At 37.0% G+C, this 27542-nt stretch overlaps 2 protein-coding genes across 6 annotated transcripts in view; one reads left to right on the top strand and one right to left on the bottom strand.

Moving 5' to 3' along the window:
• LOC117227501 (glutamate receptor ionotropic, kainate 2) overlaps positions 1 to 27542 on the bottom strand; it is a 259682-nt gene that overhangs the window by 172134 nt on the left and 60006 nt on the right. For 2 of the 5 annotated variants that reach the window (XM_076526763.1, XM_076526767.1), the window contains exon 1: positions 1775 to 1982. The exons of the other annotated variants lie outside the window; for them this stretch is intronic. The gene's annotated coding sequence lies outside the window, so the exon portion shown is untranslated. Of the gene's footprint in view, positions 1 to 1774; positions 1983 to 27542 lie in introns of those variants that run through there. 5 annotated transcript variants of the gene reach the window in all.
• LOC143260653 (uncharacterized) lies at positions 11493 to 14192 on the top strand. The gene is made up of 3 exons (XM_076526837.1): positions 11493 to 11567; positions 11834 to 11971; positions 12317 to 14192. The coding sequence occupies exons 1-3, from the start codon at positions 11541 to 11543 to the stop codon at positions 12482 to 12484; spliced, it is 333 nt and encodes a 110-aa protein (XP_076382952.1). The 5' UTR covers positions 11493 to 11540; the 3' UTR covers positions 12485 to 14192.

Raw genomic sequence — 27542 nt, 5'->3', positions numbered from 1 at the left:
GACGTCATATCGGTGTATGAAAATACCGATATATTTTTGCCTACATACATTCGGGGCCCAAACCGGCAAAATAAAAGAAAAACGCGGAGGCGCGCGGTCACCAGTCGCGTTGTTACGGTGCGATCGATTATTGTAACATTGTAACCAAACCCGAAAGTCATGCCGATATTGTGCCGGTAAATATTTCGGTATCAATCTCTGGTTCTATGCTCAGAGAGCCCTGGAGAGAGAATTGAAACATAAGAAAAATGGGAGGAGAAAATACGAGATGTATATCTTTCATAACGATATTAATTGTTCAATCAATAATTATAAACTCGTGCACGCGATTCTGTGTAAAAATTGTTTTGAAGAAGAAAATTGAAAGCTCGCTCTTAATGTTAGTAAACAAATTCAGACCGGTACACACCCCGAAGTATATTAAATTCCTTTTAGTAATAACGACATTGTTTACGGAAATGAAAAAATGAATTATATTTTCGATGTTCTCTGACTTTGTTGATATATACATGCTGAGTTGAAATATTTTAAATATACATATAGTACACATTTATCACCATGGCAATCGATATTTCGAATTACATAACACATATTTACAGAATGCAACGCCTCTCTGTGACGATATTTTTGTCCATGAGCGCGTGTTCGTGATGGAATATCGTAGCTACAAAGCAAACGTGTTCATTCGGAAAATACACAGACTTGTTATTGTGATGCACATGTTGTCGTCAGATCACTTTTTAATGTTATTAAGGTAGAAACATGTAAAATTAATTACTACTTTCACCCACTTTAGGGTCACATCCGGTTGTGCTACGAGTACACCAAATTGTCAAAGATTAGTTTTGAACCGTATAAACTATATTGAATACGAAACCAACTTTCACTTTTTATGCATGCACAAAATCTTCTAACACGAGGAAAGCGAATGGCATACATATATGCAGATGAAGATATTCGTGCGTTAAGGGGTTCACTTTACTATAATATTATTTATAATAATTTATAGAACGACCATACGACATTTGAAATTGTAGTAAATTGATTGCATTTGCATGATTCATTTAAATTATTTCAAGAGGAAACAAGCCACAAATTCTAACTACAGATTTTTGCTTCAATTCATCCGAGATTACGTTCATTTTGCAGCACTTAGAGAACGGAAACCTTTCTGGTAGGTACTCATATTTGACCTACTTTGACCCAGAGTTATAAACGTTACACCGAAATTTCAATGTTTAGCGCCGAGTTTGAATCCTTGGATATTTATATTAACACTTTATTTACCGAATGTCTAGTAATAGTATTTTGTACGATTGAGCTGCATGTAGAAGAAGCTAGATAATCTTCTATTTAAATAATAATTTCGAAAACAGTTAATACGCAATATTAATCCAAACAGTTTGTTGAATTACGGACAAAATTGTTATCGCCGTTGAACAGTGTTTGAAGAAATTCTCGACCGTTGATCTTCAATTTTGAGATGACCATTAGAAAACCGTCGAAACATAAAGCGTTAAATCCGATAGCACGACCAACGCCGGTCTCAGAAAGCGCGGAACAACGTAAAAAGGAACCGATCCATCGTCCGGAGCAGCCGATGATCGACCGTGAAGATACAAATTTATGAAACAAACAGATCTTGTGTTAGTCATTGAACACCTCGGTCGTGAAACTGGCAAATAAAACGAGAAAAATGAGAAGTTGTCCCTTTGATTTTGCTGTTATCTTAGACGAAACTCTGCGCTCCGGCGTGTTATTCTCGAAAGCTCACCTTGTTACAGATAACGATTGGTTGGCGGGCAGTCGGTCCTTATCCGAGCATTCTCGAACGTCTCGGGCCGACACGACCGGAAAACCGGAAAAATAGAGCGCGATCGGATTTCGGGGAATCTTCTGAAAGCACGAACCGCCGGCGGAAAACGAATTCGAATCGTCGCGAAGCTCTCCGAAGGCGAAGGCGAAGCTTCGCGTTTGGTGGCCCTGCCACGGACTGATTTATATTTAGCACCGGCCAGCCTAAATATGTTCGATGTTGTCCTCCTCGAAGAAGCGATCGGCTACGGCCGCGACTGTCGCCGCGATTCATTCACCGATTCTTCCCCGTTTATTCCGCCGTTTCGATCGTAATCGCGCCGGCAAATCCTTGACAGCCGCGGTTCGATGGAATTAACGAGGACGTTCGAGTTGCCGTATGCCGGTCGAATCGCGGAACTCGATGAAAAATTCCAACGCGGCCTGCCGCCAATTATGAAACTATTATGCGGTCGAAGTGCTTTCAGTTGTTCCACGCGGAATTATGAAGTCATTGAATTATATAGTCGCCGTCCTGGCCCTGCCCTTTTTGCCGACCGGGCCGCTACATAAACGGAAGAAAACTGCGGAACGAGCAGCTAATTAAGTGGTCTTACGATGGAACTTCGTTCGCGCGATGTTTGTCTTTTTGGAAGTACGATGCAAGTCGTGCTTGGTGCTTCTTTATTGCGGACGTATCTTCCTGGAAAGTACGGTATTCCTTTCGTGACTGGTGCAATTTCGGGTCGGCCCAGTTCCAGTTATGGCAGAGGTGTCACATTTTTTCTAACGCTTCGAACGTAGAGAAGGAGAGCAATTGTAGAAGAGCGACTGAGGTCGAGGTGTTCGGCATACATTAACACGTTGGGTGCCGCGTCAATCACGTTGAGAGTGTGGGCGACACTAATTTTTTATCAGTTTTCCAAATTTATATTTATTACAATTCATTTATTACAATTCTATTACACTCATTTTATTACTCACAATTTTATTACACTCATTTATTACAATTCAAACAAACTGAGTTTCACTATATTTAGAATGCAAAGCAATTAATCAATTATAAAATAACATCGACTACGATAAATTGTGACTCTCTGGTTTCATTACATTACTTTAACTTTGTGGGAATTTTTCGGGCTGATTTTTGGCACTTAACGTGATAAAGGATTCATGAGCTTGGCGTTCCAAATTTAAGAATCAAAATTCCTTATTTTGTATTTCTCTTTTACCAATGTATTCGTCTCGTTTTTCTAATTAAAATAACACCGTCACGATATGGATAACTGCAATTATTGTGCAACAAATTGAAACCAAAAACTGTAACCGTTTATTACTGAAATAATTATAATTATAATTATATTGTGTTTGGTGTGATTTCAATCAGCAAAACAAGGCAAATGTAATCGAGAAAGTTTAATTCGCGAAGAAGCCGAAACAAGAAAGTTTAATGTTTTATTTAAAAGTCTAGGCTCAACGATTACACTTTCACATCTGAAAATTATTACAGAACCGTAATTATATGTTTGGAGTTATTTTGTTCAGAAAAACGAGACAAATACGATGATAAAAGTATCATAGAAAGGAATTACAAATGAGGAAAGTTAGAATCTCCCGCTTCGCTTGCATCAGTGTGAGTCTCACTGACACTCGACACATCGCTAGCTCGGTCATAGGACGTGTTTAACGGTTAAATGGTTCCAAGGGGGATCTCTCCAGTGACAGCGACAAAATTTTACCAGTTGTAGTACAAAGACCTTTTGGCTACTTAAGGAGAGAAACGTGTTTATGGCGTTTGATTTGCAAAAGCATTTCAGTCTGCTTGTGACGTGCAGCAGCAAGTTTCGAGCTTTTTACAATTGCAAGCTAAGCTGTGATTTCCAGTGTATGCATTAGCGAATGAAGAATGAAGAGATGAATGAAAGAAAAGTCAATAATTCAGTCTTTGATCCCTTACTGTTAGCTAATAATATTACGTTCGTAGTAAAACAGTGATATCGCCGTAAAGAAGAGACATTCTAACTCGGACGAAAAAAGTCGTCCTTTGTTGCCAAAAGTAAATGGACTTCAGCAGAGTAAGAAGAAACGAAGGAAACGATCGTTTATCAGAAGAGGAACAAAGATTCTTGAAAGGAAGCTGATGACAGTGCTGAAAGTATTTTCTATCAGCAACTATTCCCTTAATCTAGAATTCGGTTTTTGAATGTCATAATTTCCGAACATTCTCTTCTACTTTTTATTACATTGGTGGGATTACATTGTAAATGTAACTTTGCGAAAAAAAATGTTACAGCAGGTCCAGTAGATCGTTGAACGATGAACATACTAATAAATTTCCGGAAATTGTAGGAACATATAGGACAAAAACGCAGAACATGTGATACGGATTGAAAGAAGCGGATACGTTTCAATCAATCACAGGAGCGGTATCAAAAGTTCAATGTGTGCTCATGAATCCTAGTCAATTCCAATACAAGAGTTTCATTCTATGGGATTCGATTACTACTTGTCAAAGGTGATGTTTCATTTCCCGTATTTACAAAGTACTCGGACTATACAAGCTGGTTTTGTACTTCGAACGACCACTTGCACCTACGTGTCGAGCATGTACTACAAGTACTTTAACGTTTCAAACAATTGATCGTCGTGGAACTAGTATCCCAGTTAACTCGAACGCTAAAACCTATATGGCATAATGTTAAGAAATATAAAACTGCAGTTTTCATAGGTCGCATCTAGCAAGAAAATGTTTGTAGAAAGCGTGCGCTTTCTAACGGCTCGCATCCGTTTTCTAGCGGTGTATCAAAGCCATTTTTTCTGACGGTATACCAACGGATGTATACTACGTTGCGTAAAAATCAATATTGTCGAACTCGAATTTTACGTCCGTTAAAGTCTGAAAACACGGTACAAAAATATCGAGAAAGATTTGAGGTAAACAGGATCAGATGGTACATGGAGCAATTTATAAAGTTCAATCTAGGAGCCTACCATTCACATCTTTAAGAACACACAATGAAACCTAGATAAAAATTTAATGGAATTTTTGAAATTATTTCCAGCCACCCTTTCACGGCCCTGATGTTTCAGAGTTAAATTATTTTACGATCTTTTTATAACTCTGCCGCCGCCTTTAGAATCTATTCCCTACATGCGGCACGCATGCAAATGAATTCTACTACATTTAAATTTATGGGAGCGTGAGTAATGAACGCATATTGTTGCCACGCCAACACGAAAATAAGTGGAGGAACTTAAAATTCAAACAAAGTGACCCATCTTACGGGCGTTTTACATGCATATTAGTAAGTGCAACGATTTTTCCATTGTATTCGTGATGATTGCATGCTGATGCCAGCATGTATTGTTGAAATATGACGATAACAATACGCATAGGTTTAGACGTTTATGTTTGAAGCCTGTTTCACAGTGCTATTGGCATTTGATGGATACCGACCGTATATGTAATTCAATGAGAGCTTTCTGACAGCAATTCTCGTGCGATACAGAATTGTGATTCGCATTTTGTGAATCGTCGAACGGTCCGTCGCTGGTGACTTTCTTGGAGTCTACATACAAGTACATAGACTGCATTGAACGTGAATAGTGATTCACGAATCGTCGTGTGAATCTATCTTCGTGCCCAGATAGCGACTAAATTCGGCGCAGGTAACAATAAGAACGAGTCGCAGGGCTTGAATAATCGAGCTTCCTTTTCCCGAATTGTTTATTTTTGTGTACAAGCTGAGGGCCAATTAGGAAAAATTTATTGAATAGCTAAATCTAACATGGAACGTATGTAACTAATATAATATGTAACTAATATAATAGCACGGTTAATTTGTTCTGTGTTGTATTGAAACCGTGTTACAGGAAACCTAAACTAATACGAATCAGAGAAATCCGTTCTGCGTTACGTCGAAACCGTGTCCACGGAATATGTATCGTGTTTTGTCGAAATCGTGTTAAGAGTAACCCAGAAAAAATATGAATTAAGGGAATGCGTTTTCTGTTGTATCTAAACCGTGTTCTCGGAGTGCTCTGTCATATATTAAGAAAAATATCAAAACAATTGAAATGAAAAAAATTCATTTAAAGTATTTTTAATGATTTCATATAACAAAAACAAACATTGAGCACTTTTGTAAAACTAATAAGTACAAATAAGTCTAAACTGATGTAGGACATCAAGGGATAAAAAGATAAATGGAGGAGGGAGAAAACTAATAGAAGCGTTGGGAGAGGTGGAAGTAAGGATCATGAACAGAGGGATAGAAGGGGATGGGAATGGAGAATACGCATTCATAGGGCAGAGGGGAAGAGCAGTGATTCATTATGTAATAGATGATGAGAGAATGAGAGGAGGAATAGAAAGAGTGGAGGTAGAGAATAGGGTGGAATCAAATAACTTGCTGATAGTGGTGATGATGAAAGGAGGTCGGGAAAGAAATGGAAAGTAGAGAAAAGAGAAAGGGAAGGGTATAGAAAAAATAAGAACGAATATAAAAAGCTATGTGAGAAGAAAAAAGAGCGGGAAAAAGGTAGAACATTAAACGAAGCGGAAAGAGCGAATACAGAGAGGAAGGTTTGGGAACTCTTGGGAAAGTGAGGGGGAGAGGAAAGGGAATAAGAATGGAGATAAGAATAAATAAATGGAACGAATATTTTATAGGGTCGATAGGAGGGATGAAAAATAGAATAGTAGGAGGTGGAATAAGAAGGAAATGCCTAATGAACGAGGGAAGAATTGGGATCGAAGAAATAGAAAAAATGAAAGGAGGGAAAGCTGCAGGAGAAGATGGTATGATGAATGAGGTATAGAAATATGGAGGAAAGAAGTCAAAGAGAGAAGTGTGGGAAATATGTAATAGGATATGAAAAGGAGACAGATCGCCGGAAGAAGCTAGACGGAAAGACGGTGGAGTATTATAGACGTGTAACATTGTTGAACACACTATATAAGATGTACACGATAGTGTTAAAAGAAAGACTGGAAAGAGAGGTTGAGGAAATGAAAATGGTACCGGATGATCAAACAGGATTTAGAAAAGGAAGAGGAATAATAAGCAATATATATGGGGTGTTCCATAATTACGTTAAAACCCGGAAAGGGACGATTCCTGAGATTATTTGAGGCAATTTTTTCTTCAGCGAAAATGCAATCCGCGTCTTTGTTTGCGAGTTATTTAACGAAAAACAGTGACCAATGAGAGGTGAGCTCAGTTGATGCAAGGCGGCCGAGCGAACGAGCGGTCGAAGCCCAGTTCCGCCGATTGGCTCGGCCGCTTAGCGCTAGGCGAGTTAGGGGAAAGTAATCGGATGCTTTGTAGGCCCTAAAGGCGGCGTTTGACAGCGTGTTTAGGTGAAACCTGTGGGGGAAGCGTTGAAGGAAAGAGGGATAAGTGAAAGGTTAGGGGAAAGACTAGAGTGGTAGGAGAGATGGGTGAGAAATTTAGAAGGGAGAAGGGGTGTAAGACAAGGGTGCCTATAGAGCGCAAAATTATTATACGGCAGACTTGGAAAAAAGGGCGAGGAAGAAAAGGGAAGGCGGAGTGAAAGGGCCAGGTAAAAAGATAGACATGGTACAATTTCCAGATGATTTGGTATTACTGAGAATGGAATGTGACTATTGAGGGAAGAATTCAGGGATTATATAAGAGAAGAAAGGGCTTGAAGTCAACAGAGCAAAGACAAAGGTGATAAGGTTTGTCTGAAGAAAGGAAGAGAAGAAAGTATGAGGATGAGGAGAAAGGACAATAGAAGAAGTAGAAGGGACAAAATTACTAGGATACGTGCAAGAAGAAGGGCATAGAGAAAACAGGATTAGGGAGGTATTATTATATATGTTATTGAAAGAGGTATTTCAAAGACACTTTCATAAGAAGGGTATGGTTTTCCGGAGTACTAATATGGTCAGTTATGGGATATGGTGTAGTGGTGCGGGGATGGGATGAAAGGGGGTAAGTGGAAGCAATACAGGAACGTTATTTGAGATGGGTATTACATGGTCGACACCAGACTACATGGAGAGGGAGAAGACGGAAAGGGAACAGTTGAGAGCGAGAAGTGCAAAAAGGGCGTGAAAATTTGAAGAAAAGTTAAGAGAAGGAATGGAAAGTGCATGGGTGAAACAGTGTCTAAAACAAAAAGAAACTAAACAAGGGAAAGAAAGAAGGTATCAAAATGAGTGGAAGGAAGAAAGAAATTTATAGAAGAGAGAGCAAGGAGGAGGAGATTAGAAGAGGAAAATGAGGAAGGGAATACAGAGAGAAACGATATGAGGGGGAGGAAAGGGTATTGGGAGGAAGAAGGAGAAAAACGGTGCAGAAGATAAGGTGAAGAAACGGAAACGTGGGAGCACGTGCTGGATAGATGCAGGAAAGAAATAGGATTCAGCGGAAGATAAGGATACGATGGCATAAATAGGTGGGGAGAAAAAGGAAAGACAGGAAGAAAAGTATGAATGAAAGAGAAAAAGGAAGCGGAAAGGACGAGTGTAGGAGTAAGGCCACAGAAAAGAAGAAAGGAATTATGAAAGAGAGGGAGTGAAGACATGAAAGAGTTGAGGTTCAAAGGAGTTGTAAAAAAAGAGAGGATCTCTTGTATCCTGTAAGGGAACAAATGTATACATACATATATACATACATACATACATACATACATACGTACATATATTATAATAATGATTAAAGAAACATACGTTCACACAACACACGTGCTCCCCACACAATAGCTTCCCGCGCTATCTATAAATATTTCTTAGCTCGCACTGTCTCTTCAATCAAATCAAACACACACGCTCACGCAAAAACAAAAGAAACAATCGTTACTGTTCTTAACGGCTTATCGTCTTCTGGTAATGTTTTCTGATTGGTGAACGTTCGAACTCGGTGTTCGACGACCGCCAATTTGAAATCGGTCACTGCCCTCACTCGACACCCATGACCCGACACTCTTCGTGGGTTATCGCGTGACGATATTGTTTATCGTCTTTGCCTTTCGATTCGTCATTACGCCACTTTTACGAATGCACGTACGCACGCGTGCACTGGATGTTCCTGATTATTTATATTATTTATATTATTATAAACGAAAGTCTCGGGGAAATTGTAGTATATCTTACTGACAATGTGACGGCGTATCTCAATTTTTAATATTTTTCTAGAAACAAAGGAGACCTTGATATTTTTAAATGTACTGTAGATTATACGTGATGTTATTATCAAAACTGAATTCATCGGACCATAGTATTTTTCTCTAAACTTTGCAAACATTCATATTATTTGTTGGGAACCAATTATAAAATTCACAATATACCGTGGGTAATCAGAATCCTGTAAAGTTTCTACGTTTTGATATTTGAAATGTTTGTAACCATTCAATTACGGAACATTGTGTCAATGCAATTAAAACATCACATTGATTGGCCATTTTTCTTGTCGAAGTAGACGGATCTTCTTGTATAAATAAGGAAATATATCTAATTTTCTATTCTTCGATTGAGTTAGTCGACGGAACCTCTGATGTTTCGACTCCAGAATTTCTGTTTCATTGAAGAAGATATTTCTGTGGATATCTTTCTTTGTATTTTTTACTTCGTCTGTTATTTTTTTGCACGGATGTACTGAAACTAAATAAATAATCTTGCTCTTGTATGAATCTGAAGACCATAGTCTCGTTTCAATTCCCGCTTTCATATGATGTAAACAAATATGTAGCATTCCATTAAAAAAAAATTAAAGTCACTTTTGTTTCTAGAAAATATTAATAGTACAGAAAATTACTACAATTTCCGTTTTTTCTTAATGATTCTAATGTTATTGTCTATTGTTTAATTTAACGAAAGATATAGTTAACTATAACCAATTATAAAGTTTATAACTGATTTTCATAAAACGCTCTAACATTTTAGAATCTTGTATAGGCACTAACATGAAAGGGAAATGTAATATAGAATTTTTCTTTCAAGAAGAGCATTCAAGCAAACATCGTCTGAAAACATTAAGAAAATTAATGGTATTTGTTGGAATCAGCTTAGTTGGCACCTATGCCATGGTCGAGTTAAATGTGAGCCATTTATGTTGAATGTGGCATAAGTCACTTTTTCAAAAAAATCGAGTTAATGGTAACACTAATTACAATTGAACGGTATCTTTTCACTTAAAAAAAAAAGTGTGACTTATGCCACTTTCAAAATAAACGGCTCATATAAATCATGAAGACGACATGTACGGAAAGTAAATGTCAATAATTATAGGAACCGGTAAGTGTATTATATTTATAATCATTTCATATATTTTGATGACTGTTTTCTCATTTATGCGGTGTGTATTGCATATCGATTGCTGCGGTTTATAATAATAAACCACACTTATTTTAATAATAATGCACACTTATTTTTTCGTCGTTGCGGTTTCTCCTTCTTATGAGCAGTACGAACTATTAAAATATAAAAATGAATAAAAATTGTAAAATTTGTAAAATTTGTAAATAAAAATGTAACGAGGAAAGCGTAATTCACTGTGATTTTATTTTGAACTTATCAGGACTCTTATCAAAAAGATTAGTAATATTTACCTCTTATTTCCCAGACTGCGCTTGAAATTCATCAAAATTTGCGTTATCATAAAATTTTACTGATCATTTCTCGAATTTTATATTATTTAATGTTTAGCTTGTTTTGGTATTAGTAAAGTATTAGTATTAGCATTTAGAGTACGCGATTCATAAATCATGTAAATCATCCGTTCATTAATATTGATAATTTTATTAAATTTATTACCGATAAGTATTTGTATATTTCATCTGTTGCGTATATTTACCTTCGTTAATTGCCAAAATCGAAAATTATGGAAAATTATTCCGCGGAGCGATGAAGTTTTTCTGTTCCTAATTGAAGCGAATGCGTAATTATTGCTATGAAAATTTGACATCCCCTGGTTAAACCGAATTGTATTAATTTATTGATAACTGCGCCGACTACTTCTCTAACGAGCTCATGTAAGCAGGCGTACATATTTATTATAGGGCTAAAACGTATATACTATTTTATCAATTGAAATGTATACGTATACGATAATTAGCCACATGAAAGCCATGATGTTGTCCAACAAAATATAATATTGATTAGTAATTACTATTTGAATCGATGAATATTCCTCGTCAGCCTTACACAGCAATTTCAGTTCTTTCATTTAGCTCGATTTATCACGAACTAATCTGTGTAAAATTGTTATAATTACTGAAAAATACTAGATATGATGGGTGCTCTGTATTCTTATTTCAGATATGACTACCGAACTGCTAATTTGATGTCAAATCTTAAAATTTAAGACCGAAAAATAATTCAAGCTATTCAAGCTATTAAATATTAAGGTATTAAAAGGATTAAAAAGTTATCATTTTTAAGAAATACATTTTTCAATAAATGATCATATGATTCAATAATTAAAACGTAATAATTCAAACAAAGAGCCAGGAGAACGCAAAATTAATTTTCCATTGTGTTTGTAACGTATTTTCCGTGTTACACGTTTCTTGTACAAACATAAGTGTATATTGTAAAGTAACATAATTTAGAGAATTGATGGTAAGAAAAGAATTGTTGTGTTAATCGTAAACTCTCTGTATCTAGGGCGCAATGGAGTTCTGCGATAAGGCGTGTATACAGGTGATTGCAACTTGTCTAATCTGCAGGTATAAATACGGGGAATTCCCATTTTCATGTCAGTTCTGAGCACAGTTGGATGTGGAGTGTTCATTTCTTAGCGTACGTAAGTTTCTGCAAGGTTAGCTTTAGTTTGAAAAGAATTTATGTCATAAACTACCCACTTTTACGTTTTTGCATCGTTTTTAATTTACAGTTGTGAAATGGTTGTTTTCACAACGTAGTCATTGTTCGTTGGCCTCAAAGTACAAACTGTTGCGGTACTTTTAAACGAGTAAAATTGCTTTTAAAATGTTCTTAAGATTATCCCGCTCTAGACTCTTTAGAAATTCTAGTTGGACGTCCAAATAATTCTTTCAATGATATTTGCAGCCCTCAAGATTGCTCGCTAGAATGAAATTTCTGCTGCTGTGTGTGATCGTTGCAATTACTGTTCATATTAGTTCCTGCCAGAACGCTTTGGTCGGCGGCTATTTTGGCAGAGCAAAATGCAGCCCATGGCTTGGGCTAGTGAGTTTATTGTTATAATATTTAATGTATTACGAAGAGAACGTAGGTTGATATTCTTCATATATACCAACATTGAAAAAATACAGATATGTAGAATAACCAATATTTACAATTTCGCGCAATTTAACCATGAAAATGCTCGAAGAATATCAACATATCATAATTATTTTCTGGTTGTCACAAATATTAAAAAGTGTATATCTCTCGGGCTTCTATTTCCTTTAATTGCAGCAGAACATTTTCACTTTGCACAAAGATTCGCAGTCATTTTATGAACGAACATGACGCGTTCTTCTAATATCTATTTATTTACATAAACAATTATTTATTTAAATGTTATTTTAGTGTCATGAAACGGAAGACTGTTGCCGACATCTTGTCTGTTTAACGTACCGGGCGAAATGTGTCCCACGGTCGGGGCTCATTATACCAGGAGAAGATCAGAGACCAATTGGAACTGGACCTTTTCCACCAAACTATCCGCACGCTCGCTCTGAGGATGTTCACTTTTGATATTATTCTGATAATATATAATATGTAGATAACATTGGCACGTCGAATAACATCATAAAATATGATCAGCACCGTGAAAGCAATATTTGGTAAGTAGACTACAGATTTAACGCGAAACAGTGAATGCCCCAGAAGAATTTAAAAACACCATTGCAATAAGATTTTATCCAGGTCTCGGTCTTTATGCTTGATACAGCAATTCTTTCACACGAATCTGCAGTCTACTTTCAAAGAAATGAACGATCCATTCAACGATAATTATTAGTAACACGTGTGACGTCTTCTGTGAGGAATATTATATTGCAGTTTCATCGAGGTGATCGCATACGAAATTAACCTTCGCATTGTGAAATGTGCACATGTTTTTGTGAAGCAACTTTTCGACTGCCTTATGTGCAATTGCGAAAGTCTTCGCAGCTCTTGACATCCGAAAATATGGCGGATTCTCAAATTCAAGAGAAAAGTTATTGGTCTTTCTAATTTCTATCGTAATAAGGAACGTTTTTCTATAATTCGAGTTCAGTGCCCCACGTGCTTTATTTTCTCTGGTTTCTTTCTCGAACACTTTATTTTATCATCGAAAAGGAATATAAATCGGCGGTGTGCTTGGAAAAGTGATGTGCTTTTACTAGTTTTTTCTTTTTTTTAAACATAGCTAAATTATGCAGAACGGCTGCACCGAACTTGATGATTTTGGGAACAAACTTTATTATTATTACTCGGTCACCGCGACGTATAGACAGAAAGAAAAGATGAGCGGCGACAGCTGACGCGTGCACGTGTCGCAACATGCACGTATAAGCAGAATTGAACGCGATAGTAGCAACAATTTTTTGCAAAGATTTCAGAAACCAGGGTTGACGGCTGATTTTTCAAAAGGAAAAAATTGTTCAGAATATCGTTCTCTATAACACAGTTCGAAATTATCAGGATCGGTTCACACATTCTGCACTCTTTTCAAGAAAATTTTCTTTTACCAAAAAAACTAGCAAAAGCCCCTGGACAGATGAAAATCGACGAAGGTTTCGCGTCCAATGCCGACGAATGCGATCTAGTTGGTTGCTTACAAATCATGTATCGAAATATATATATATATATTTCATTCGTTTCACGACGATTTATTTATTCGATATATATACTACATTACATATACATTTATATATATACATCGAATAAATAAATCGTCGTGAAACGAATGAAATTGTGTCTACTGTGGTCACGAAGCAATTTATAAATGTAGTCGATTTCTTGGGATTTAATCATCTAAAGAACTGTTACATGATAAACTACAGAAAAAGTAAAGGATCTGTAGCAGCTGCTTACTGCAGTTGCCAGCAGATGTCAAATGGGTCGACTCCTTTCCCACAACTACCTGATTCGTCAGTGACCCCTACATCGCCCGTAAGCGATCCTTACGATCTCCTCACGTCGACAGGATTTGCTAGAGTTAACTTTACTGACGAGTACTCTAGTAAAACCAAATTCTTCAAAATTTATTAACATTCCTTACCAAATACCTCCATATTTTCTTCATAGCCGGTTAGATCCTATAATATCGTGTCAGACTCTTTATGAAGATTTGAAACGCGATCTACTAAGTCTGTACGTTATTTACATTTTTTAAATCGAAATTAAATTCTGCTCATCTGTCATTAATATTTGAATATTGCAGTAAATGTTACCATATAATAAACACAAATTTTCTGTCTGGCGTAGGAATTTATTAGTAACAAATAAATGCTAATCAATGTAGTTGTGAAATAAGTTGCAGTACGAAGGGTTAACGGTCTACAAAAGGTAACTTTAAAAATATGATTAACAGTGTCGAGGTGAGTGTCTTAAATCAATTCCTAAGATTATATATTATTATTTATATTTATTTCTTAACACTCGGAAAGGGGCGATTTCTCGGGTCATTTGAAGTAACTTTTCCCTTAGCGAAAATGTAATCTGCAGCTTTGTTTATTAACCCCTTGCCATACTTGGACGAGTCCGACTCGTCACGAAAATTTCTAGTAATAACTTATCGAGTATAGTAGTTATTCTGTCCTTTAAAATTGGAATAAAATTTTAATCTCTTGTCATCAATATTTAAAGCATTCAAGTAAACTTAGTCACACAATAAGCTTCAATTTTCTTTCCCTTCTAAGAATGTATTGCAATGGAAAAATATTTAATCGCAGTAACTGCGAAGAAAATGGTATGTCAAGGGGTTAACGAAAAACAGTGACCAATGAGAGGTGAGATCAACCGGCGCGAGGTGGTCGAGCCAACGAGCGGTCGAAGTCCAGTTCCGCTGATTGGCTCGGCCACCTAACGCTAGGCGAGCTCGCTTCTCATTGGGCAGTGTTGTTCGTTAATGACTCGTAAACAAAGCCGCGAATTGCATTTTCGCTAAGGAAAAAGTTACTTCGAATGACCTACTTCGTCCTCGCTTAAAAAATTTTCTTCCGACACCGCCATATATTACATTATTTCAAGCGAAATTTTACAAACACATGAACTAGAATTTGTTTCTAAATTAGAATTTTTTACGCAGCATTTCATTGTTCGCCTCTGTGTTGAATACTCACAGGAACTGTAAATGATGAGCGTAACATTGTTTACATTCTATTCAGATTAAATATCACCCAGGGTCAGTCAGCTGAGGGTTAATTAACACGTTCCGTGCCGAGCTTTTTTTACTCGAATCTTCACACTTTGATACTTTACTAAAACTTGATGTATTACGTGCAATTATTAATTCTCGTACACATAACAACGTAACAAAAACTTATCAACGCCCATTCTTGCGGTGGAAATTGATTCTTCGGTTCTAAATTTCTTGTAAACAATTTGTTCAGTTCACTAAGTAAACATGCAAGCGTGTACCATCGATGGTACACGTGGCACGGAACGTGTTAATGAGTCTGAAACTAGAGAATTAGAGTCTCCTATATATGAATGCGGCACTGAACGTGTTAAAAGATCTGACAAATGATGTTTCGAACGGTGCTACGTACCGTCGATTCACCAGAATCGTTCATCGAACCGGCATATTAATCTAGAATGATAGCAGCAATAATAATACCTACATTCGAAAGAGATAAGGCACTTTGTAAAACATGAACGTCTGGAAGAGCGTCCCGGATTACACTTTCTTATCCTATTATTACACCAATGACCCCGCGTTAGCAGTCTAATTACGGGAGCAGACAGTTTATCGGCCGAACAATGTCGCGTTTGAGTTAGCGGTGGTATTACAAGTTGATTAGCGTGCTATTCTATAATTACCCGGACTACTGGTGGTCTCCGCTGATACCGTTCACGGCGAAGTTAAGACCAAGTTTGCCGGACCGGCGCGGCGGGCCACAGCGAGCGCCGCGAGATTATAATTTAACGAGGATTACGTTTTTAAAACGTTACGGCGCTCCCTGAAATCCGTGCGCCAGCCGCCGGTGGCCGTCTCCAAGAAACGGGTCTGTTGAATTCCACGTGGACAAAGGTTCGTGTCGCGCGGCCGTTCAACACAGAAACTTTTCAAACTGCCGGCGAGCAAAAGGAAACGATCTCAAAGGCCACTTTTTCTTCCGGCGGCGACAACGTTAAATTACAATATTTTTCTTACGCGGCGCGCCGCGAGTCCCGCGGGCCGGACCACGGGAAATTCCACCGAGAATATAACTTCTTGTCACTCTTTGCAATTACTTGGCGGGCCGCCGGGCATTCCCATGAATCGATTAAACGTAACCTCGCGTGATCTACTCTGCGTTTCGAGCGACGCCGTGCAATTTCCTGCGATGGCCAGGCTGCTGTTCCAGCGATCTAGCTGGCCGAAAGAATTGCACCAAGTTGCTCGTCGTTTCACTTAAACTTTCTAGGTTTATTGTTGACGTGCACAATGGTATTGCGCATCTTTTGCGAAGGAGAAATGGTTTGCGTTCATTACGAGAAGCTAGAGTCTAGTAGACATTTCTTTCGTTCTTTCTTTCCTGCTTTAATCCCTGTACGAAAGTTACAGTTTTGTGAAACAAGTCGAAACAGTAAACACGGTTGTTATAATTGTTGCATTTTAGTATTTTATAGTCATGTTTTAGGCAATTTCAAGATGTAACGTGGTACTTGTTCAGAATAAAAAGGAACTGCTCTTCGTCGACAAACATACCACCATATGCCTCACTAGTCATCACAGAACTTTCATTGAACTTGCGATATTGTAACATATAGCAAACGAACACCGTAGCATAAATATAACTGTTTAAACGATTGTTACGTTCCTTACCACACGCCAGCGACACCTAGACCTAATGAACATACATCAAAATCTGAATCATACATAAATTCTTCTCATCGAATATTTTCATTAACAAATACATTATAAATTATTTGTCTTTCTCTGCAAAGATTATTCATATCTACCAAATATTTCAGTACGTGAAATATTTCAAATGAAGTTTATAGCATTTTTAATGGATGCCACAAACTAAAAAGTCTTTTAATTGATTAACCGAGAAGTGAATTAAATTAAATAACAAAAAATATCAGTGAAAACGAAAACTAATACAACATTTACTATTAATACTTCCAATACTATGTTTTATGGTAGTGGATACACTAGAATATCACCGACAGATAATTCTTACACACTCAAAATGAAGAGAGACAAGAACCATCAACATTTCTATGAATGTAGTCAAAAACAAACGAGAAAGAAATGCATTGCTGTTCGGTGGTAAGACAGATGTAAAAGATGTAACATTCATGATTTCCAACAAAATGTCAAAAATTCTGCGACGCCCCCTCGCTTACGTATACGTATGTATATTCGAAAAAAAATCGATTTTGTGCAGGTAAATCAGTGACACACACATCGTGCACCGGTTTACCTCTCCGATTTTTTCTGCGAGAGGGTTTCGTGCAAAGCTCCAAGTTTTCCCTGGCGCGCCAATTCCAGCCGGTCGGGACCGGTTACCGACGCTAACTTTCCGATTGTTTCATCGTGATTCACATCGGTCGTCGGCCCGAAGGAGGACCGTTGAATTGTAAAACTTGGATAGAAATTTTGAACGTTGTGTGCTAGGCGAAAATTACAGCCCGTTGCATTATATCACCGCGGCAACTCGGAATTCTTGGCGCAAAGTTTTCGCCGCGTTTCACAGAAGATTGCGTAAAGCCGCGAGAAGTTCGCCACGATGTCGCATAATTCCGTGCGCCCCGCGGACGTTGCAATGGCAAAAGAAACGGCGGGAGAGTGAGAGTGAGAGTGAGAGAGAGAAAACGAGAGGGGGAGAGAGAGGAGCGGAGAGTATGAGAGAGAAAGAGAGAGCGGGGGAGAGAGATGGAGAGAGTGAAAGAAAGAGAGACAGCGGCCAGCGTTAAACGCACGCGTGAACGGTAGGGGCGGGAAACAATTAAATACGACGAAAGTCGCGGAAAGGACTAATTGGTTAATAACCATCGCCGAAAAACGAATGAAGCTCGCTCTGCAGTGCGAATATTGAATTCGGCGCCGCGTTAATCCGATTGCCAATTAACTGTTTCGCGTTTAGTGGCTTCGCATTGGCCTGGATAAAAAGCTGTATCCCACTTCGCCGGATAGATTTCGACGGCACTCTCTTTTTCCCGCTGATCACGACCGCGCGTCAAGTCCAACTGAATCGTTCTCGTCGAACGCAATTGCTAAATAAAGGCCGCTTTATGACACGAGGGTCGTTCAATGGGCAAAGAGACAAACGGCTGTTGTTTTAACACCGGAAGTACCGAGCAGTCGGAACCATTCAGCTTTATGCCTTTATGTCGTAAGGCGATATCGCGACACACCGGCAGATTGTGAATATTATGCACGTTTACGCGGTACTTATTTGGTTGAACTCATTCTAAAAATCTCCATTTTTGAGAATAGATTCGGTGACTATTGGAAAGATGATGGTACGTGTACACTTAGTGCCAAAAAATGTAAATAAAATAATTAACGACTTATCGATAAACAACAACCGTCATGTAAGACCTTCGTAATACTGCTGGCGGTGATGACTTTGACGATATATTAATGTTCACAGTAAAACGGCAGTTCGGCGTTCACGCGCAGTCCCACGTTCGAGTCTAGACGGACCCATGACCTTATGTATAGAAAAATTTTGAACTAAAATTTTGTTATGATTATTATTAATATTAACACGTTGAGCGCCGAAAAACAACCCCTACAATTCCCATAACGACAAAACAATTTAATCAATGAAAGCGAAACTAGAAAGTTAAAATTGTGGATGACATTAGAACGCTTTCGTATCCGAGACATCCTAATTAAATTGTGATTGTTTGAATATATTACAATGAAAATGAATCCTCAAAATTGGTCAAAAATTAGTGTCACCCGTATGTGGTCGACGCGGCGCTTAACGTGTTAATAATGATAACATTAATAATTACTATTATTAATATTAATAATTTTATCATTAATATTATTTTTTTATAATATATCTATTATTTATAATATTAATAATAGTCATTATTATTAATATTATAAATAATAGATATATTATAAAAAAATAATATTAATGATAAAATTATTAATATTAATTAATATTAATATATATATATAATGATAAAATTATTAATATTAATTAATATTAATATATATATATATATATTATCGAGCTGCCTACATAGCAAGTAACTTATTTTATTTATGAAAAAAGCATTAGAAAAACCGATTCTTAACATATGAAATATTAAAGGCAACGTCGAAAAAGGTATGTATGTCGTTCGGAAGAAAATATCAGTAAAGTTATGCTATTCGAGCCTACGAAAAAGAGTTGCTTTACTTTGACGACATTCGAAGGATAAATTACCTCTATTCTACGACATTCGGAAAACAGATGCCACGATTCGATAGTCACGTACCTAGTACCTACCATGCATCTTGTAGCTTCGTGATTTTTTTTACCTGACTCACACCCAAACAGACCATTTTGCGGTCTCCTTCGGGAATTCGTGGCGTGCGCCGCGTTTGATTGCAACGGACTTTCGCATCGGCGTAGCGAGGAAATCGATAAATTACATAGGCGTAGCAATAGCACCGCGTCATTCATGGCATAGCAAGATTTTGACATTTTGGGAGAGAATACTGTACACGTCTAAATTTACATGTCACATTATCCATTAACTGCCAAATCTTTTTTTTAATTTTTGACGGGATAAGTTATATATATGAGCAAGAAGTTGTGTAACAATGTAATTATACTCAAATTATGTTGTTAAAATATTTGATATTCTTGAAAAGTTCTAGATAGGGATTGTGGTAGGTTACATGAATAAAAGAAAAAAGGAAAAGCTTTTTTATTGTATGAAAAACAAAAGATTGAGTTATACATACATAGTTACTATAACCTCTAAATTACATATTTATATGTATGGTATTTAATTATAATATAAAAACCAAACCAAAAATATCATGCTTCAAATATGATCATTTTGTTACAGATGATTTCCAAATTCGTTCACTTGTTGAAAAGAAACGAAACACAGAATACACACCGTCTGCTATAAAAAATTTTGAAAGATATGTATAAAATGACATTGAACTGTCAAACGCATCTGATATATTCTTCGCGCCAAGTGCGGTGTGCACAAAATTCCAAAATCCCTAAATGGGAATCGTGGCTGTTAAGCGGTTAAGTAGACGAGAATTGCATGTTTCATCACGACATTTATGTTCGAGAGGAAATACTAACTTATTGTAGAATTTCACTAACGTGATACTACAATTTGACTGATGCAATAATAAATACAACTGTTTAATGCACTTGCCCCGTTTACGTGCTTACGCCACTTCACTTTATATCAATCTTGCATGTTTCACAGGGAGAAACGTTGAGTTGGAAATCGCTTTTTGAGGAAGAGTATCTAAATCTTTCAATATGTAACCAGTGCTGAAAAAGCTCAAGCGCATTTTTCAAAATGAACCTTCGTTTTCAGGGAAAACATATTTCAGGTTTTAATTATTTACGACGAGTAGATAAATAAATAAATGGAAGAACTATTTACGGCAATTTTTTTAGACACGTTTTGGTGCGTGCAACAAAATCTTGTTTTATTTCTGTGTTTCAAAATGGCAACAGCAAAGTAGTCGATACTTAAATTGCGGTTTTCTGAGACTTGCAACATAAGTGTCGTAAATTTTGTTCGAGAACAAGAAACAAAGTTTTTCTGTATCTACATTAAAATAGCTAGAGAGATACACAAGGGATTTTCTAAATATTGATTTAGACAATAATGTTGATGCATTAGAACACAGAAGTTCATCTTTATTAACCCGAGAAAGATAACCTACGTCGCAGAGGCGCCTGCGAAATAAACATATTGCTATCTAATTTTTCATAGAGGTCTAGTGATTTAAGTTTAAAATTACTTAAAATATAAAAAAATATAATATAAATGCATTTTATTTTTACAATAATGCCAAACCTTTAAAATGACTAGATTAACTTAAATAAATATCCATTGTTAGTATAAAATTGACGCCTTAGAAAAGCATGCGCCTCTGAAGCGTATGGTTATCTTTTACGTACGTTGTCATATGGTTATCTTTCTAGGGTTAAGAAGAAGCGCATAAAATTGTTTATAATTGCATTTTGATCCGTCACAGTGGCATCGTAGCCCCTCGACCTTTCAACAGAACATAAAATTCATGTTTTTGAAAAACGAAGACTCATTTTACAAAAAGCCATTAAGATTTTTTAATACGTGCTACACACAAGATTGAGATACTCATTTCAAAAAGCGATTTCCAATTGCGTCGGTTGTTCTTGTTTATCAAAATAAACAGAGTTACACTGCGGCGCTTTACACGGCTCGGAATTGAACAGTCCCAGAGCGTAGAAAATATCGGCGAATACCCGGGAAAGGATGGCAAGAAGCAGCTAGAAATACGCAATTTAACACTCGTCTGAACAGCCTCGTGGGCCAGATGAATTGCAAAGCTTCAAAATGCCAGCGGGGTTACAAATTTAATCGCTCATCCGGCCGCGCTCGCGGAAGTACTAATTCATTGGTTAATCGTACAGGCGTACCTATGCGCGACCGAACGAGAAATTTCGCCCTGATTGGCAATTAATAATTCACGGTCGCTGGATTCATGCCGTCGGATGTACAAAGAATCGTTTCCGAGGGGGAGAAAACTTCCAACGTTCCGACAATCCTTTTCGTGCTACTGCCTCGCGCTTAATTAAATCGCGTAAAACGCCACCGCACCATTTTCTTTGCGGGAGATACATTTTACACGCCGCCACGTATCGGATAGCACGATGCCAGCGAAATAATTTCCAACGTCTGACGAAAAACGCTTGCATATTGCACGTAACGTCTTATTGATGACTAAAGCAGCCGAGTACTTTTTGTTTCACCATAGAACGACCCAGGGCCGTTAAAGTGCCCGCCCTAATGGTTCCAGCACGTGCGAGCACGTCCGCATTTTTGACTATCAATCATCGTCGCGCGATTTTCTTCGGAGTCCTCCGCTAACCGATCCGAACCTTCAACACGTTGCGATCGATCAGGGGTTAGGCTCTCTATTATCGCCGAAAAGTGCGAACGGCCGTATATTTAGTTTCCTACGGTGATGTGCAAATTATTCGCTCGCCGTTTCGATTGTACACACAGTATACCGCACAATGCATTGTCGTTGTTTATTCATCGAGCGAACCCATTAGTACATATTATACAAAAAATTAGCACATGGCATCGTAATAGAGTTTTGCTGCACGTAATGATTATATTCGGCGGATTTTATGCACACGTTTAACCCGAGAAAGATAACCTACGTCGCAGAGGCACCTGCGAAGACTGTTGATTTTTGTTAATTTTTCATAGAGGTCTAGTGATTTAAGTTTAAAATTACTTAAAATATAAAAAAATATAATATAAATGCATTTTATTTTTACAATAATGCCAAACCTTTAAAATGACTAGATTAACTTAAATAAATATCCATTGTTAGTATAAAATTGACGCCTTAGAAAAGCATGCGCCTCTCAAGCGTATGGTTATCTTTTACGTACGTTGTCATATGGTTATCTTTCTAGGGTTAAAAAAGATTAATGAATGGATCGCCGGTTTTACGTATGTACTTCTGACAGAACGTGTAAGTAAAATATGGAGCAGCAGCGTCATTGGAAGAATTTATGTGAGCGTTGTTTTATTATTTCTGGATTATTAAAACTGTTAAGGGAAAAAATACGTTCTCTGGATGCGAATAATAGATCCGCGAAACATTTTCTGGATTCTGTACGAAGAGTTTTGAAATGCAAATTTTCAAACGCGAGGTACAATGAATGGAAAACGAGAGACGAAATGATAAAATATGTTTAAAAAGAATTACGGCATAAGATACTTGCTACAGTATGCCCGAAATGGTTTTTAATCGGAACACAGTAGTTCGATGCAATTCAATACATTACCCACTCGTTTTCCGGTCTGAAATTGTTGACTAATTAAAATGGAAATGTGTTTGATTAAATTGAAATTATTAATCGTATTGTTTCGCAACATGTTGAACGCGATAATTGTACCCTTTATAATTAACTTTAGAAAATTCGGTAACCATTAATTACGGAAATGTTAATTATTGGGTCACGTAATTTTACATATCGGCGTGTAGCACAGTTTTCTATGAAATTGTAATTTTATAATTCACTGTATGGGATTATCGGCCACTTAGAATTAATTTAATGAAAACGAGTAGAGCTAATCGCGAAGAAGAATTTTTTTTTGATTGATTTTAATTTTAATTTTGATTTTGATTTTGATTTTAATTGATTGATTTTTTAATTGATTTTACGAGAATTGGTCATGGAAGAAGAAAGAAATGTTGATGATACCGAGGAAGCTACGGTTCAAATAAAAGATACGAAATGGACCGATCAGAGGCACGAGCATATCTGAAAAAACAAACAACTTTTTGTCCAAGCTGTCCTGATCAACCTCAACTCTGCAGAGAATGTTTTAATGTTATACACTGCGAATAATTTTTTTAATAAACCATTTTTATAAGAATTCAATAGTTTCATTACCTCCTGTAGAATATTCGTCGAAATATTTTCGGAAATCCTTTGTAAGTAGTCAAATCAGCGTCACCCGAATTACGGGTGACGTGGCCTGATGAGAACTTTTGCTGTCACCCAAATACGGGTGACGTGTTAATAGTGTGATTAAGTCGAAAACATAATGACAATGTTCGTGAAGTCTTTTGAGATTTCGTATTTTAGTTATTCGTCGACAAACTGGAAACATTGGATGTGTATTGTAAAGAAAACGAGATCAAAGTTAATACCGAGAAAACGAAAATATTGCCATATGATAGATCAACTACCTCTGCTTGGGAACAATTTTTACAACCGCAGGAACTTTTCTCAAATGAGGTGAATCATGCCATATCAAAGACAAGAATAGAGGCCTGATGAGAACTTTTGCTGTCACCCGAATACGGGTGACGCGGCAGTCAACGTGTTAAATGTCGAAAATGTATCCGAATCCGTTCTTGAGCGACTTTAGAAAACCTTTGAGAATCACGTGTGAGTAATCGTACAGGATAATAATCTCGCAACATGTTCAAGGTCACTGAAATTGGTGACAGAACAATCCTATTTCAGGAAAGATTATCCTGATTCTTGGTGGCAAAACTTGGAGAAATCCAAGTCAGATATCAAAATCAGAGTTACACAGGGCGGCTGGCGAAACGAAGAATCCGCGAAGAATTTAACACCGCCGAACAAACCACTCCGACGTGGTGCGATTTAAGGACTTGTAAATTCTGGGCAGGAACATAGATCGCGGTGGGCTAACCACTTCAGCGGGTAAACTTTCGAGTTTAAGATCCTCACTCCCGGTCCAATCTTCCCTTTGGGCTGGTAAAACGCGTCGAAGAAGGGGAATATGAAATTCCCGCGGCCAAGCTTTACGGCTTCTTCCTCCTCGTCATGTCCCGCTTCAACTTTTATTTCGCTCTCTATCGCTGCGCTCTCGTCTCGTTCAAATATACACAGTTTGTTGTCTATGGGACGAGAACAGAAGAACCGATGTTTCTGTCCTCGCAAACACGTTTCGAGACGGTAGTTACAGTTTGAGAAAACGTTTCTTAACGCTATGCCGTCCGGTGGCATGCAAAAACTATCTGTCGTATGCCGGTGGTACCACTTTGGTGCCATTTTCAAAAACTGAAATAACATTTGAACTATATTTCTTGGGTGTTAAAAGGCAGCAAACTAACTATAGCATTGTGCTTATTTAACCCTAGAAAGATAACCATATGACAACGTACGTAAAAGATAACCATACGCTTCAGAGGCGCATGCTTTTCTAAGGCGTCAATTTTATACTAACAATGGATATTTATTTAAGTTAATCTAGTCATTTTAAAGGTTTGGCATTATTGTAAAAATAAAATGCATTTATATTATATTTTTTTATATTTTAAGTAATTTTAAACTTAAATCACTAGACCTCTATGAAAAATTAACAAAAATCAACAGTCTTCGGTTTATGGGAACAAATCCCGTAAAATATCACAAAAAATAGTGTTTTATCCTTACAAACTAGTAGACTATAATATAATCAGTGTAAAAAGAACTATAATATTATAAAAAATTTCTTTAGAGACAGTCATGACAAACGTCTTTCTTGCGTTCACCACAAACTGTCTTTTTGCATTTGGCACAGGTCATCTTTGACATTCTTTTCTTTTTAGACGTGCGAAGACTGCAATAACGCCTTTTTTTGGCTGAGGGTTCTTCTTCATCATCTGTGGAAGCCTGTACAGCAGATTTTGGAAGAATATTTTCAATGTTGCTTCGCACATGCCTTGGCAAAGTGGGTGCTTCCAGTCTTTGCGTCATCCACGGTGCAGTCAGTTGTTTATTTCGCAGGCGCCTCTGCGACGTAGGTTATCTTTCTCGGGTTAACTAAGAATTAAGTACGAAAATTCTCGGATGACTTATCTTAATTTTAGGAATTTATATTACCGCCATCTTCGAAGTTTTTTTTTCAATCTAAAATTTCCAAGCTATTATGCCGGCGTCGAACAAAGGAATCATATCTAAGATCTGCGGACGGCATAGTGTTAATAAATAGGCAAGCAATAGTTGCTTTGAGATGTTTCTTTTTTGCGAGTTGATTATTGATTTTTACGGAAACACAGAAAATTCTCCCCATTTGTCTTTCAATTTGCAAACAAAAATGGACGATTTGGAAAGAAGAGATACGATTGTTCGAGCCTCGAGGTTCGTTCTTATAGTTACCGACTGTCAACGGGCCGCGAGATTTGAATAAACGTGTCTCCTCTTTTCAAATTTGTTTACGAGCCGGAAGACAATTGGGGAGAATTTACTGTACATATTTTTATGGATTAAGGTGATAAATGAATTAACATTTTCAGAAGATTTCGATCATACGTTTGTTGTCCAGCATTTCTTTTAATTGACATAAAAGTATATTGCATAATTCATATTTGACTAGACTTTTGGGAACATGAAGAGAGACCCTTAAACTATATAAAAATATTTTTCTAGCCTATTTCTGATTACCTTTTTTAGACAGTGGTTATCCGACGATATAATCATAGTTGAGGTAAAAAACTACATCTTTTCTATGATAAAAACGTAAGAAACGGAAAATTATCGTAACGTTAATTGGTTTTCACTGGTACTGAACCTGTTTTGAACAAAAAATGCTTAAAAATTAAAAACTACAGTATTTTAAAAAGGAATTATTTTTTGGTATAAAACTTCTAAAAAAAATGTTTAGCTTAAAATGTTTCCTGAAAATAGTATAATATATTATTGGAAAGTAAAATTAAATGTTATTTTTTGAGATAGGAACATAAAAATTTAAGAGTACATTATTTAAATATAGTACTTTTAATTTATGCCATAAAAATGATTCTTTCAAACTGTTACACGAGAATTTGTAATTACGTCGAAAATATTCACTTTAAAATTGTCTTTTTAATCATAAACATATATTTCTCGTTTGTAAATTAATATCAACCGAGAAACATTCCCGATTCGTTGTTCGTTACGCGAGCATTTACTGTAATTGGATTTATAAGCACAATTGGTAAACATTAAAGGTGCCACGGTAATGGCATATTTTCAGTTTATTCATTACATATTTGTACTCACTTTCATACTTTATATTGTACTTTATTCCACATTTTGCATATTTCATTAATATGTGTTGCAATATGTGTTTAGTTGATATACGCGCATGATTTATTTACAGTCGGCGAAAAATGCCAATTTCAATTCCGCTTTTAACCAGGAATTCTATATTTGGCAAGAGACGCGAATTTACATTTTCAATGAAATATAAACTTTCGATTTGAATGTCACTGTTCTTCCTTTTTATTTCGACGATTAGAGTTACGTGACTTCGCAAACCAGACTTTCGAAACGACTTGGACACGAACCAACGTGATTAAGCTCTATAAAATATATCTCTAGGTATTTATGGAACGTTCAGTTGTTCCAGACTTTCCCCAATAACTTACAATAAAGATTTCACGACGTGCACTAAAGTGACGTTTGACCAGAGAGATTGGTGGTTCTACAGTGGGCAATGTCGCTATCAACTTCTCACTGGCCTCTTCTTCAGAGTTCCATTTGATATTTGTTCTTAACTCTCTCCCTTTCTATTCCACGTTTCTCTCATTTTCCTCATTCAGACAAGGAGTTCCTTCTCGGTGTTTTCCATTTTCCCGCGTGTCTCTCCATTACCTAATCTATCATCATTCGAAATTCATATAAAGCAAACCGATGTGTCTCTCATTCGTCCATTTTCTGCAACCAGCATCGGGACTATCAAATGCAACTGTAGCGACCAGTCGTGCGCACAATAAGATCTTCAGTCCTCGTGCAAACGGCCAACGTAATTTATGACTCTCCTTCGAAGAAGCTATTTTTGAGAAGACAAGCTCACCACTTGATAGCACATGTTTGCAGTAGAGTCTTTTAAGAAATTCCTCAATAGCTAAAGAGACCGTCATAAATTAGGAGAGTTTCCGAAGGGTACTCGAAGCGGGCCCAGC

The sequence above is a fragment of the Megalopta genalis genome, chromosome 16 (assembly GCF_051020955.1).
Source record: "Megalopta genalis isolate 19385.01 chromosome 16, iyMegGena1_principal, whole genome shotgun sequence".
In the NCBI taxonomy this organism is placed as follows: domain Eukaryota; kingdom Metazoa; phylum Arthropoda; class Insecta; order Hymenoptera; family Halictidae; genus Megalopta; species Megalopta genalis.
Note: the sequence above shows the minus strand (reverse complement) of the source record. Positions and strands in the feature narration are given on the sequence as shown.

What these genes read in the sequence shown, in the direction of transcription:
- LOC143260653 (XM_076526837.1), top strand. Translation starts at nt 11,541, where the DNA reads ATGTGGAGTGTTCATTTCTTAGCGTAC. An exon ending in GTGTTCATTTCTTAGCGTAC is followed by an intron (nt 11,568 to 11,833) that starts GTAAGTTTCTGC and finishes TGATATTTGCAG; the next exon opens with CCCTCAAGATTGCTCGCTAG. An exon ending in GCAGCCCATGGCTTGGGCTA is followed by an intron (nt 11,972 to 12,316) that starts GTGAGTTTATTG and finishes ATGTTATTTTAG; the next exon opens with TGTCATGAAACGGAAGACTG.